The 14,629-nt window shown below is 51.3% G+C and overlaps 1 protein-coding gene across 1 annotated transcript in view; it reads left to right on the forward strand.

The window, feature by feature from the left end:
• Nucleotides 1-12,560, forward strand: part of BOC (BOC cell adhesion associated, oncogene regulated) — a 76,793-nt gene extending 64,233 nt beyond the window's left edge. The window contains exons 10-21 of the mRNA XM_010852769.1: nucleotides 1-66; nucleotides 4,016-4,175; nucleotides 4,583-4,693; nucleotides 5,087-5,293; nucleotides 5,640-5,821; nucleotides 6,242-6,347; nucleotides 6,621-6,743; nucleotides 8,844-9,065; nucleotides 9,787-10,022; nucleotides 10,195-10,271; nucleotides 10,764-10,957; nucleotides 11,808-12,560. The exon at nucleotides 1-66 is cut by the window's left edge and continues 43 nt beyond it. Of these exons, the coding sequence (XP_010851071.1) occupies nucleotides 1-66; nucleotides 4,016-4,175; nucleotides 4,583-4,693; nucleotides 5,087-5,293; nucleotides 5,640-5,821; nucleotides 6,242-6,347; nucleotides 6,621-6,743; nucleotides 8,844-9,065; nucleotides 9,787-10,022; nucleotides 10,195-10,271; nucleotides 10,764-10,957; nucleotides 11,808-11,995 (1,872 nt within the window). The 3' untranslated portion in view covers nucleotides 11,996-12,560. The remainder of the gene's footprint in view (nucleotides 67-4,015; nucleotides 4,176-4,582; nucleotides 4,694-5,086; nucleotides 5,294-5,639; nucleotides 5,822-6,241; nucleotides 6,348-6,620; nucleotides 6,744-8,843; nucleotides 9,066-9,786; nucleotides 10,023-10,194; nucleotides 10,272-10,763; nucleotides 10,958-11,807) is intronic.
• Nucleotides 12,561-14,629: the final 2,069 nt, after the last annotated feature.

Consider the following 14,629-nt stretch of genomic DNA (forward strand, 5'->3'; position numbering starts at 1 on the left):
TGGCGGCCTCGGCATGAGGGCAGCAGCCGGGCACCGGTCCTCTACTACGTGGTGAAACACCGCAAGGTATGACGTCGGGTATTGCGGCCACCTCACTGTGAGGCTGGCTGGGGTATCTGCACCCTGCCCATCTCCCACTGGACTCCTGAAGCTTTCAGGTGATCTCCAAGGCTGATCCCAACCTTTGTGCTCTCCAGTGTACTTTCCTACCACCTCCCAGGAAGCTGGCTGTGAGTTGGGTGTTGGGGCCCTAAGAGGCTCAAGAAAAAGCCATGGGTGTGCCTCTAGGTCTGAGGCCCACCAACCAGCTTCCAGTCCCAAGGAGAGTTCATAGACTTCCTGTTGACCATCCCCCCGCCTCCTCTGCCATTTGTTGTTGATGTTTCGTTGTTTAATCTAAGTAAGCTCTGCTAGGTACATACCTGCAGGAACTCTGGCATGGCAAGCTAGCTTTAGAGCCAGGAAAACAAATATTTGTGGACAAGTGTTTTCTCTGAGGGCTACAAAATGCTGCCTCAGTTCTCAGGACTCCTTACAGCTCAGGTTTGGCAAGCAGGGATTTGAGCTAAAAAACACATCTTGTTGTTCAGACCTCAGCTATTTCTCGTTGACAGAAGGAAGTCTGTCCAGGTAGATGTTTTGGGGACTGTCAAGGAGGGAATCTCTGGGTCTGATTGGATCAGGGACAGAACTGGGCCCGCCTGTCCTCTTAAACACTGTGCCCTCTGAGATAGGACGGGGCCCCCAGGCTGCCACCCTCATTCAGGGCTTACACGCTCACCTGCTGCTCCCAGGGGAGAAGGACGTTTCCTTTAAGAAAATATCCTGGAAACATTTCTGTTTATCCCAGGTGCATGCTGTTTTCTTCCTAAGGCCATTGAAAAGTGTGACAGTATTAGTCCCTCAGTCATGCCTGATTCTTTGCAACCCCATGGACGGTAGCCTCCTCTGTCTGTAGGATTTCCCCAGGCAAGAATACTGGAGCAGGTTGCCATTTCCTTCTCCAAGGGATCTTCCTGACCCAGGGATCAAACCCGGGTTTCCTGCATTGAAGGTGGATTCTTTACCATATGAACCACCAGGGAGGCCCAAGGCCATTAGACAGTAGAAAACTATTGTTCTTAAAGGGTTTTTAAAAATCTTATTTGATAAGCAGGGCTTCCCTGGTGGCTCAGACAGTAAAGCGTCTGCCTGCAATGCGGGAGACCAGGGTTCGATCCCTCGTTGCGAAGATCCCCTGGAGAACGAAATGGCAACCCACTTCAGTACTCTTGCCTGGAAAATTCCGTGGACTGAGGAGCCTGGTAGGCTACAGTCCATGGCGTCGCAAAGGGTCGGAGAGGACTGAGCGACTTCACTTTCACTTTTTAATGTATCATAAATGCTAGATTTTATTATGCATTTATTTGTTGCTTATAAAAGTGCTAGTTGCACTTGGTAGAAAATATGGAAGGTATATGACTGTGGAACTGAAAACATTTATCAACTTTCCTCCCTCTCCAAAACCAAAGGAAACCAGCTTTGCCCAGGGAACAGTGCAGGCTCTGCAGAAGCTGGGCTCCTGCTCTGGGCCCCGGCAGCCCCAGCGCTCTCTTCTCACCCTTTCCATGCTCTCTTGGAGACCTCTGGTCAGACCCGTCCACAGAGACACCTGTGGTCAAGCCGCCTCCTAGGTGGGGGTGAGAGGAGGCAGTTTCTCATTAACCCTTGGCCTGCTGGCCTCCTCATAGGCAGCTAGCAGAGGGGGTGGGTGAGTTTTTAACAAAAAGCAGTATTGTTGAGCCCAGGTTATGGTCCTAATCCTTATTTCCCTATGTAACTGGACACCTCTATCGCAGAGTTTGAGACAAAGATCAGGGCAGGCCAAATGCTCATGGTCCCCAGGAGACAAGAACCAGCATGACAGCAAGAATAATATTTTTCGGGCCAATAGGTGGCCGTAAAACCGCCTCCCCAAGAGGCAGGCTGGCAGAGGCCACACGAGGTGATCCGGAAACACCAGGCTGAGGCTGCATTCACCCTCTCAGTGTGCGTGACAGTGACTAATTGCCATTCCATTTCTTATTTTCATTTCTGAGCCCAGTGAAGTGAGGCCAGCACTGGGAGGCCGAGGGAGAAGGGGCGCAGGGGAAGTGAGAGGACAGGGCCCTGCTGGGCCTGGCTGCTGTGGGGATCTGGCCTGTGGGGCACTTGGAACTGTTAGGTGGACTTTGCCAAGGCACAGTTATGTTTTGAAAGCAGTTTCATTCTTGAGGGACTAACTTGTCATAAAGATCATCACACAGGAAAGGACTTTGAAAGCAAAAATCAGCCTTTGGGTTGTATTTTTTCAGCCCCCCTCTCTTGCTGGAGCCTGGGAGTCATTCATCTCATTTTCACTTTTTCACATGCATGAAGCCAGTTTTCATTTCCTGGTGCATCTGCAGACCCTGGGCTACTGTGTTTGGGTTTCCAGCACCATTGGGGATTTTCAGTTTGTAAAAACTTCTCCCCTTGGAACAAATCCTGGAAGCCTGACATGAATGAGCCCAGACCATCCCTGGCCTTTGAATAGTAGGTTTTGTTCTACTTTGGAATATTCTGCTTGGGGGTAAGAGCTTTTCCTACCAGCTGTGTAATTCCTTCAGCAGACCAAAGCTTCAGGCCCCAGCAGGCTCTTGGAGATGTGCACAGTTGGCGGGAAGGCTGTGTCCTCAAAGGTGGGGTGGGGGAGGGGGAAACAGCCTCTTGGCAACGCCTATCCGGAAGTCTGGAGCTCCTTGATTTTTTTTCTTTACAGAGCTAGGAAATTGAAGCCATTCAAGAGTAATCTGTGATGGTTATGGTTCATCCATGGTATTTAAGTTCTGATCTAGACCTGAGGGCAGGAGTAGGAAAAAAAGAGGGTTGAAGTCCTCACTGAGGGAGGAAGGGGAGGGCAGGTACTTGTTGAGAACCTACTGTGTGCCAGCTTCAGTGAGTCATCGGGTTTAATCTTCAGAATAGGCTGAGAGATTTAACTTGCTTCATTTTAGGAATGAAAAGCTTAGGGGTCGGGAAGATTAGGGAAATTGCTCAGGGTTTCACCCAGCTGGTAATCTGTGTGTGGTAAGAGACACAGCTCGGATTTGAACCCAGGACTTTCTAGCTCCCAGACTTTCTTTCTAGGGTAGGTGATGTTTATGAGCTTGTTTTCTGGAGTCAAGCCAGTATTTCTGCACTCACTAGTGATGTGGTCTTAGGCAAGTCACTTGTCCCTCTAAGCCTTAGCCTCCCTACTTGTGAGGTGGGAATGGTATTAACACCCATCTCTTGGACTGCTGTCATGGAAGTGCTTTTTGGTGCATGTAACTATGTCTTGTAGCACATAGAAGTTAGTGTTAGTCACTCAGTCATTTCTGACTCTTTGCAGCCCCTTGGATCGTAGCCCACCAGGCTCCTCTGTCCACGGGGATTCTCCAGGCAAGAATACCAGAGTGGGTTGCCATTCCCTTCTCCAGGGGATCATCCCAATCCAAGGACTGAACACAGGTTTCCCACATTGCAGGCAGATTCTTTACCATCTGAGCCACCAGGGAAGCCCCAGCACATCCAAGCACTCAGCAAATGTGGCCATTTCCACTGGTGCTATTTTTATCATTCTCATTGTCATCTCATTAGAATATGAGGGTACTGTTTGGTTTCAGCAGATCAAGGAGAAAGAAGTTAAATGGGGATGTTTTTAGAAAGAGGGAGAGGCCTTTGGAGAAACTCTTGAGTAGTGTCAGTTGAGCATTTTGCCCCTCCCCACTGAGTTTTCTTTCATGAGGTCGTTAGATGAGGGATTCAGGAGCCTGGCTTTCCTGGCCCAGCAAGGACAATGTCCTGGGCTTGCAGGACCAGTCTGCCTTTGGTAGGGCCAATTTCCCCGCCAATCTGCCCGTCTCCCTCCCTTTCTTCTGCCCTCTTGGGCTCAACTCTGCTTTCCTTGTAAACCATGGCCACTTGTAGTTCCATGCAAGAGGCTGGTCCTTATACCAGCCACCTTCTCTAGCAGGTCACCAACTCCTCTGATGACTGGACCATCTCTGGCATTCCAGCCAGCCAACACCGCCTGACCCTCACCAGACTAGACCCTGGGAGCTTGTATGAGGTGGAGATGGCGGCCTACAACTGTGCAGGCGAAGGCCAGACGGCCATGGTCACCTTCCGAACTGGTAAGGGTCCAGTATTCCCTGGCTTAGGGTCTCCGTGGGCCTGAGCAGTCCTACAAGGTCAGATGGAAGCCCTGTTCACCTTGCTCCAGCTGTTCACCTTGAACTTTATCTTCCTTCTGGCTTCTGCCTCCCTGTGGTCTGTGTGCCCTGTCGAGGCTGCGGTCCCACCTCCCGTCAGGAGAGGTACCAGCTGGCTTCTGGCATTCCTTCGCCCCTTCACACTTGGGGGCCACATGCAATTCCATGCCCATCAGATGGAGCTAAAAATCAGACCACGCTTCTAATGCCCTCTGTTATCTGCATGGTCTTGTCAGACACCCTGGTAGAACCTCAGGCAGAAAAGACTATGGAAGGAGAGCCCTATCGCACGTTCTCTCTTGTGCTGATCTCAACCCATTTCTACCCAGGACGACGGCCCAAACCTGAAATTGTGGCCAGCAAGGAGCAGCAGATCCAGAGAGATGACCCTGGAGCTGGCCCCCAGAGCAGCAGCCAGCCGGACCATGGCCGCCTGTCCCGTAAGGCCCCAGCAGCCCTGCGGGCGGGGCGGCGAGCATCAGGATAGGACCCAGGGCCACTGCCTCAGAAGGCTCACTGCTGCAGTGAGTGGGGCCTGGGAGTTCTTGTGACCTACTCCTGGCCTCTCCGCGGTTGACCACAGGAAGAGATAATAGATTGGAACTTTTCAAGAGCTCCTCCCTAGACAGTGACCCAGGGAGCCCAGGGATCTGATGCGGCCAGCAGGGGTGCAGGGCTGTGGAGTGGGGCTGGCTCCCTTCCCACCAGGGTAGAGGGCTGTGGGGTGGGGCTGGCTCCCGTCAGGATCAGGCCAAGTCTAGTCACATTACCACCACCCTCTCATCACTTCCTCCCTCCCGCTTCCTTCCTGCCACGTGGATGGTCTCCTCCAGCTCCAGAAGCTCCAGACAGGCCTACTATCTCCATGGCCTCTGAGACTTCAGTGTATGTGACCTGGATTCCCCGTGGGAATGGTGGCTTCCCCATCCAGTCCTTCCGTGTGGAGTACAAGAAGCTGAAGAAAGTGGGGGACTGGATTCTAGCCACCAGTGCCATCCCTCCCTCCCGGCTCTCGGTGGAGATCACAGGCCTAGAGAAAGGTAGGGCCCTGGCCAACTGCCCTCTGTCCCCTGGCGGCCGCCAGCTCCCTGGAGGAGAAGGGAAGTTTTGGAGGGTCTTCTCTCTGTTTTTCCCCCACCCACCACCAGGCTCTCGTGGCCATTCTTGGTCATGTTCCCTCAGCCCCCTCTGCCTCCCTCTTTCCATAAATAGTCCCAAACCACCTCTTGGCTCTTTTCTGATGAGGGTGGGAGTTCTGGAGTCCTTTAGGGCTTGCTTTTGGGGAAAGACTGCCCAGAAGACCCCTCTAGGTCTTCAGCCTGCATGGGCTGAGCAGGAGGCAGGTGGTGTCTCCCGGCCCCCAGTTCAGGGAGTGTCTCTCCCCAGGCACCTCCTACAAGTTCCGAGTCCGGGCTCTGAATATGCTTGGGGAGAGCGAGCCCAGCGCCCCCTCCCGGCCCTACGTGGTGTCAGGCTACAGCAGCCGAGTGTACGAGAGGCCAGTGGCAGGCCCTTACATCACCTTCACTGATGCCATCAACGAGACCACCATCATGCTCAAGTGGATGGTGAGTGGTCTGGTGCAGCCGGCAGTGGAGTGACGGGACCAAGCTGTGTGCTGGACAGAAGTGGACGGCAGTGTGGGCGGGAAAGAGTCACCTTTCTCCCTTGGCTCATCCTAAGCTACCTCCCCTTAGGTGTTCCTGGGAATTGGGCCTGAGAGGCTCACCCTCACAATACCCAGGAAGCTTCAGAGGGGACTCTGAAGAAATGGCAGTTTGTTTCTCTAAAAGCTGGGGACTCCTAGGCTACGTAAGATAACGAGTAATCTCTATGTCATTGTCCAGAGAGCCTGGAGATCATCAGAAATGTCTGTCTGGGTCCCCAGTGAATTCTAGGCTGGGTAATATTTCCATCCACCAGTGGTTCTGCTCACATGATGATTTCTGTGCTCCATTGTCAACTTGTTTCTTCTTTATTCCCTGCAGTATATCCCAGCAAGTAACAACAACACCCCAATCCATGGCTTTTATATCTATTACCGACCCACAGACAGTGACAACGACAGTGACTACAAGAAGGATATGGTGGAAGGTGAGAAACCCTTGAGGTTTTTCCCGTGTGAGGTAGTTGCCCCGGTTGTCAGGGGAGCCAGAAGCTGGTGAAAGGAGAAAACCTGGGCTAGCATGCCCCGTGGTGTTGGCTCTTTCATGATGTACTTGGGGTCATTGGGTTCATAGGCCCTCATGCTTCCTTCCCAGGGTGATGGCACAACAGGACCGTGCATGGGCCTCAGAACGCCTCCTCCAGCGGGGAGCGAGCAAACATGTGCATGATCACCACTGACTCTCTCGGTCTCTCCCCCAGGGGATCGATACTGGCATTCCATTAGCCACCTCCAGCCAGAGACCTCCTATGACATTAAGATGCAGTGCTTCAACGAAGGAGGGGAGAGTGAGTTCAGCAATGTGATGATCTGTGAGACCAAAGGTGAGTCTCTTCCGGTTCGCCACTCTCCTCTTGCTCTTCCCAGCAGGTTGGGCAAAGCTACTGCTGTGTGTGCTGGGTTTCTTTTCTCTGGAATGACTCCTTATCTTCCAAGTATCCCCCAGCTTTGCCACTTTTACCCATCTGTTCATTGGCCTGCGCCTCTTATCAAGTACCAATGGGGATGCCATCATGACAGTTTCATGGAACTTGGGATTTAACTCATACGTGATCTCATGGACTAGAACCCGGTCTTGAGAGCTTTCTATAAACACTTTATTCTTACGATAACATCTGGTACTTAACACTGGTTGGTTTACTTAGTTTAACTACAACCCCATGAGAGAAACCGAGCATCAGGACATGTTATACCTTGACCAAGGTCACACAGCCAGTTAGTGATGGAGCACGCTGTGGGCCAGGTTCATCTAACTACAAGGCCAGACTCTCTCCCTGCACTGAAACACGTTACATTTTTGCAGTTAGTCAAGTGGATAGATATTTCCATTTTGCAAACACTGAAAGGTAGATTGTAAGAAAACAGTCTGGAGAAGATAGATCTGGAGGATGGAGACAAGGAAACAGTCGGTTTTCCTGTGACGTCAGCTCGCTCGCTCTCCCATGTGCCCTTCCTGCCCTTGTCTGTCTCGTGCAGAGAAGTGAGGGGTGCACACACAGCCAGCAGTCCCCTGTCAGGTGACACAAAGTGCCCAGGGCAGAGGACAGAGCCTTTACATGGGCTTTGCAAGGGTCTTCTGGAAGAACTGAGCCTTCAGCCGGGTGGAGGGAGCTGCCTGGGGGACAGGACAAGCCTGCACGTACCTCCATCTGGTAGGAGTGTGTGGCACTGGAAGCGAGAGGGGGCAGCGCTCAGAGAAGAGGCCAGGGACACTGGGAGGCAGTGGGATCATCAAGGACCCCGTGGGCTGTGAGGTGGAGAAGGGTCATCGTTGCATTTGTCAGGAAGGTGACTGTGCAGAACTGAGGGGCGACAACTGGGGCCATGAAACAAAGGTGAAGAGAAGGAGGGTGGGTGTGAGTTTCTTCTCTGAGGACGTATAGGGAGGACCAGGGACGTGGTGCGTTGAGGCTGAGAGAGAGCAAAAGGAGTTCAGGGTAAACTTGAGGTTTTGAGCTGAGGTGGCACTCAGGTGGAGGTGCCATTTATCGAGATGGAGAGACCAGCAGAGAACCCCATCCCAGGTGGAAGGAGCGAGGTGTGAACCACTTGGAGACGCACCGAGTCTGGCTCTTCTGAGACACTGGAATGCAGGTGTCCTGTGAGGGAGCAGGTCTCATGCCCAGGCAGGGCCCTGCGTGAGGGTATTTGGCATTCGTCAGGATATAGGCTGAAATTGTGGGAACAGAATAGAGTGAAGAAGGAGAGACAGTGTAGACTGAGCGGGACCAGGAGGACTTGTCGGTGCCTGAAGCAGAGACAGGAAGAAAAGGGCAAGGAGAGAGAGATACAAGCAGCAGCAGCACTCAGAGAGGTTGTGGGAAACCCAGAGAACTGTTGTATCAGAAACTCAGGGGAAAGACAGCTGGGGAAAGGAGTTGACGGCGTCAGACACACCCTGATGAGACCAGAAGGATGAGGAGGTGCCATCTCACGGACTTGGGATTGGTGTTTCCCAAGCACTGTCGGTCCATGAGCCCAAACCCATGTCCCAGCTCAGACCCAGGGCTTTGCATCTCCAGGGTGCCCAGGAATAGCAGCTTCACACGGAAGTTCTTCCATTTTCAGTTCTTTTTGGTTTCAATGCATTTTAAAATATTTCTTCCCAAAGATCCCCAACTATTCTTTTAAAAAGTTCCTATACCACTTCTGCCCCAAAGACCCAGCCTGACCCTCACTCTTGGTCCATAAATATCTCAGGATATATTTTGAAATGTAAGGGTCGAGTTTTTCAGCCACACCCAGTTTCACATTAGATGTCTGTTTCGTGCTGAGCTTGGACACCACACTCCTCTACCAGAGGCACTGCCTTATGAGTTTGACCCCATTTCTCACACCTGTGGAATCGGGGTATTGTTGTCCTATTTGTCATGAAAGAAACGTCAAAGAAATAGAGGCTGACGTGAGTTTTGTCCCCATTACAGCTCGGAAGTCTTCTGGTCAGCCCGGTCGACTTCCACCCCCAACCCTGGCCCCACCTCAGCCACCACCCCCTGAAACCATGGAGCGGCCAGTGGGCACGGGGGCCATGGTGGCCCGCTCCAGCGACCTGCCCTACCTGATCGTTGGGGTCGTCCTGGGCTCTGTCGTCCTCATCATCGTTGCCTTCATCCCCTTCTGCTTGTGGAGGGCCTGGTCTAAGCAAAGTGAGTGAGTGACCCTCCTCAGCACCGAGGGGAAGGAGCCCAGGGCAGGGAGAGAGGAGGTGGGGCCTTGCAGCCCCCAAGGAGGCCTCTGCCTGGGTCCCAGGGAGCTGGATCCCAGGTGCCCTGCTTTGTGCTGATGGGAGCTCAGGTTCCTGGTGGGTCCTCCAGAGGGATGGGAGAGTCATGGGATGCTCACAGGTCTTGAAGGGGGAGAGGAGGAAGTGGGAGTTGCTCTGTCCTCACGGCATTCCCGGGGACTCAGCGCTTACCTAGGTCTGTCTCCTTTTACTCTGTGAAGCTGCCGATTGACCGCACGTTGACCTTGCCTCTGCCTGCCTCCTCAGGTCTGCGGCTGCCTTGAGCTGTCCCCCTAACCCTTGGTTAATCTGAGTTATCCACTGAGTTCTGCTTCAGATGGCAACACATCTGGTCACCTGGCTTCATTTAAATATTGCGCTCCTTCTGTTCACTTACCACTGTGTTCTCCTGGACCCTGGTCCTACGTCTCCTCTCCTACTGCAAAAAATAAAGTCTAGCTGTGAGGAAGGGGGTGATAGGAAGAATTTTCTGGGAGAATATTCTCTCACCTGGGGCAGTGTCAATTCCCTGCCTACCTTATTTGACGTTAAATCCTCAGTTTTCTGAGATTCACATGGGACTTTTTTACCAGCTGCCCCAGGCCTCCTTGACCTAAACATAGCTCTGTCTTGTGTTCTTTCAGAGCATACAACAGACCTGGGATTTCCTCGAAGTGCCCTTCTGTCCTCCTCCTGCCAGTACACTATGGTACCACTGGGAGGGCTCCCAGGCCACCGGGCCAGTGGGCAGCCCTACCTCAGTGGCACCAACGGCCGGGCCTGTGCCAACGGGGTACGCGTGAACAGGGCCTGCCCTGTAGCTGCCGTGGGCTACCCAGGCGTGAAACCACAGCAGCACTGTCCAGGGGAGCTTCAGCAGGTAACGTGGCTCTGGGAGCAGCGTGGGCGCACAGGTATGGGGTGCTACAGAGGGGTGGTCGGGCCGCCTCCTGGGACTTCTTCCCTCCCAGGCTCTCAATCCTGGGCTGCTGAACAAAGAATGGGAAAGTTACCTGGACTCTGATGTGACCTTCTCGTCACTCTTTGAGCAGCAGGAGGATGTGAACAGCGTGCTGAGGCAGACCTTTCTTGGCAATGGATACAACCCCCACAGTCCACAGATTCCCAGGTACCCCGGCCTCCCACTCCTGAGCCTCAGAGCTTGCTTTCTCCCTGGCTCCCCAAACCCGGCATCAGTCACTGAGAGGGGAGCCCTATCGCGCCTCTCAGGGATCCCCTTGTGACAGCTTGCTCCACTGGACTGAGCCGGAGAGGGAGTTGTTGTGTTTGCAATTATGATGCCTTTTCTGCTCAGAAATTCTCCCCTTGCTTGTCAGTCCAGAGCAGCGCCACACAGCTGGCTATATCCACAGGCCCCTGGACACCTGACTCCACATCCTTTCACATACTCAGCACACACATGGAATCAAATGGAAATAGACTAGACTCGCCCGTGCAAGTGAAGATGTGGCACTCTTGATGTCCTGAAGGGAGCAGCCCCTGCCCTGTCTGAGCTCTACCTAGCTTTGGTGCCCACAGACAGGGGAGCAGCCAGGGATGTGGGATCCAGGCCCACTCTTCGCCTCCCTCACCCCTCCCCCGTCTGCTTCTGTGCATGCAGAGCACCCAGGTCTAACGCGGACGAGGGCACTTTCCTATATACGCTGCCCGATGACTCAGCTCACCAGCTGCTCCCTCCGCACCGGGATTGCCACCACCTCCAGGAGCAGCCTGAAGCCACGGGTCAGCCAGGCACGAGGAGTGTACCCCAGAGTCCTGGGCTAGAAGCTGTGTGGGACCCTGTTTTTCACCCAGGTCAGCGCCAAGGGCAGGATGGAATAAGATAGACATCCATGTCCCAGGAGTGACATGAGGCAGGGAGAGAACAGTGGTGCTTGAGGGTGAGGCTTGGTGAAGACCATCCACAGCTTGTATATCCAGGATGGGGGTGTGAAGGGGAGCTGGCCCCTCCTTCCCTGCTGAAGGCCCAGCAGATCTGCAGGAGGGTGTCCGTTAGGTCCAAGCTGTGTGCTCAGAGCCTGAGAAAGGGTACTTCTCCATTTCAGATAAAGAAACTTTTTGGTCTCAGCATTTCAAGGCAATTTGCAAATTCCTGCTGCCCCTCTCATCAAACCAAGGGGCACTTTCTCATCACTCTGAAACATCTTGCTTTGCTGGGTCCTACGTCTTTATTAAGGAATGAGGTTGCACCCATCATTAAGAAGCCAAGTTCTCACATCATAGAACTCTGTGCTTCCACCAGACTTTCCCTCCAGGATAAAATTCCAATACAGGCACAGTTGTGAGTGGGACACTCATGGCCAGAAAGCATGGGGAGGCTGGGCCAGCAGCCCATACCTGGAGAGAATAGGACTCTCTTGCACAGTTCCTGGGCTCAGCCCCCCTCATTTCCCTCCCAGTTACAGGGTAAATGCAGGAGGGTCTCCGCTTCCACCACTGAAAAGGGCAGGTGGGACGTGGGTAAGAAGTGGACCGTGTCAGGTCTGTGACTGTCCATAGAGGGAGTGCAGCTGTTCTTGTGTATCGATAGCTGTGGGTCTCTGTGTCTCCTTTAAGGCCACTGTAGCCAACTTCTGTTCCAGAGACTGAGCGCTGTTCCTGGTCAGTCTGGACCCTAACGTTGCCCACTTCTCTCTCCCCTCAGGACCCCCCTGCTGCCTGGGCCTCGTGCCGGTTGAAGAGGTGGACAGTCCCGACTCCTGCCCCGTGGGGAGAGGAGACTGGTGTCCTCAGCACCCCTCGGGGTCCTATGCAGGGCAGGAACTCGGGGTGCGGCTCTCCCCGAGCCCACCAGTGCACGTGTCTTTTGAAACACCACCTCCTACAATTTAGGCAGAAGCTGATATCCCACAAAGACTATATATTATTTTTTTTTAAAGAGAAGAAATTGGTATTTATTTTTCTATAATAGCCATATTTATATATTTATGCACTTGTAAATAAATGTATATGTTTTTATAATTCTGGAGAGACACAGCAAGTCCTCCCCACTGAGGTCTGAGATGGAAAATAAGCCACAACGGAACAGGCATCAACAGGCAAAGAGCAACACAGTCTGAGGAGGCAACATTTCCCTTGGACCCTGTGCCACCGCCCAGGGGCGGGGGTGCAGCAGACCCACAGAAAAGCCTGTGGAAGGAGGACTCCTAGGCATACCATCCACAGTGACCGTGAGAGAGACAAAGCCAGCGCCATGGCCTCAGAGCTGGAGCCACCCGTGACGGCAGCTGGATCTGGTGCTGCTGGCAACGTTTTCCCGAGATGCCCGTGAGATAGACTGAGATGTGTATAGTACTGTGAGCATTAGCAAACCTTCCAGAAGCAATAATCTGTGACAACATATCTCTGTAAAAATAAACACTGTAACGTCTAAATAAATGTTTAGTCTTCCCTATAACCTTCAGCTTAGTCATGTATGAGTCAGCATTCTCCTCAGATGTTAGGATTCAGTCTGAGCATTTGAAGAAACATCCACTTGCAACGTTTTCAGATTCGTCAAGGAGAGATCTGGAAAAGGCGGCAAATGTTTCTGGTTTTGTCCTTTTAAATGTTGAATGTCAGTTGTGTTTTCATCAATGCAGATGCGTGGTAACTGTCTGTCCAAGAGGGAGACAGGGTACATTGGGCGAGGAGAAGCAGGTTCACCGTTCTCTGACTGGACTTGAGGTAAAGCTTTGGGCAGCTCGAAGGAATGAGACTCATCTTTTCTGTGCAGGTGTGTGCTGATTAAGTATTTTCTCTAAAATGCTATTTAGTGAAGTGCTGTGCTACACCTGAATGTACGCTGCCTGGTAAAATTCACTTCCCTTTTCCCAAAGACACACCAACGTAGCCGGAGGACTTGACTCACTAGTTGTTTAGAATGAACGTTTACTCACTGCCCTCCAACAAGATCAACCTTTGTATGTACAAGTGGTAAAATGGAGGCCAAAGCTTTTTGCTGAGAGCCCTAACACACTTTTAACTGTTTTCAGGAGGGAAATTTATCTTCTAGATTTCAGTAGAATTGAGTTACAGATGAAATGCCACTTGAGACACTTAATCCTGTTAAGAGTCATCAATGGCAGACTCTAGCTTCACACTCTAGTTAAAGTCCTAGGAAGGCCCCAGGAGTGACTTTGATGGTTCTGGACAAGTGCACCCTCTGCTGGCAAAAATAGGTTCTTGCAGCCTTTCTCCATCCAGCAGCTAAATTGGAACATGGTTTTTAGAAAAGCAGTATTTTTAAAATATTTTAAGAAATGAAATGAAGGACTGTAAGGAATATGGAAATTATAGGAAAGGAGAAACAGAACAGGGAAGAGAAGACTTCACACAAGATTGAAGAAGCAGGGAAGATTCAGATTTCAGGCAGAATTGTGACTTCCGATAAAATCTGGCATGGAGGGCCTAGAGGAGGAGGGGGACAAGTCTCACCTCTCAGATCTGGGCTGTAACTCACCTAGCCCACTGGCTTTTTTAAATCTTCGTGTTGTTTTGTTTTGTTTTGTTTTTTTATGCTTACTGGTTGTCAAAGTAAGTTTTGGTGAATGCTATGGATGAAAGTGGGTATGTTCCAGTGCTGTGCGGAAAGTAGTTTTAAATAACAACACTGAATGCTTTTAGCTCCCCAAAAAAGTCCTGGGAAAGAAAAGGCACTTCTAAGGCAGGTTAAACAAGATAAATGTGCATATTTAGCCAATTGCAGGAAAAGGTTAGGGTACCAGGCCTTTAAATTTTAGCCTAGAAAAAACAATTTATATTGCATTGCGTTTTGCATTTCTTTAGATTCAGGTTAATTACCATAGTGTCTTTTAAAAGTCTGACTCAGTCAACAATCAAAAGGAAGAGTAAGACTTAGGTGTGTGGGAGCTAGTGAGGGTGCAGAGTTCAGCTCTTGGCTAGGAGACCTAAGCTGCCCAACAGAATAGGCTATCTTGGCAAAACGACTAACTCGGTTTCCTATGAAGTTCTGACAGAGGGGCTGGACTCTACAGTTTCTTTTTCTTTCCATGTTGATATTTAATGATAACAACTGACCCACAAATAACTCAGACTGATTTTTGGCCTCTCTCAGAGGTGGCTGCCCTCTCTAAGGGCACAGCAAGAGGCAGAGAAGAGTTTGCTCAGGAAACTGGGACAGCTTTCCATCTGTCCCTAGTCAAGGCCGCACCCTGGTGCTCTCCTGTGTGATAGTAAACCTGCCAAAGGCTCAGATGCTCATACTAAGTATAGATGCAGGACTGAGCCTGGGATCAATTAAATTAAACTAAAGCTACCTCTATTTCTTGTCTAATTCGAAGAATGAATTAATTGTATTGTCAAATTCCAAACATACTGTATGAAAGCTTAATATTTGTAAACTTTAGTGATTTTTGTCTGGTTCAATTGGACAAAACATAATAATCTTGATTGGTTTTACTCCTAAGTTGATATACACATGAATCCTTGACATGGCCCTTCTATAGACTGAATTCATTCATTCTG

This window comes from Bison bison, unplaced genomic scaffold (genome assembly GCF_000754665.1).
Source record: "Bison bison bison isolate TAMUID 2011002044 unplaced genomic scaffold, Bison_UMD1.0 scf7180017864314, whole genome shotgun sequence".
Taxonomy (NCBI): domain Eukaryota; kingdom Metazoa; phylum Chordata; class Mammalia; order Artiodactyla; family Bovidae; genus Bison; species Bison bison.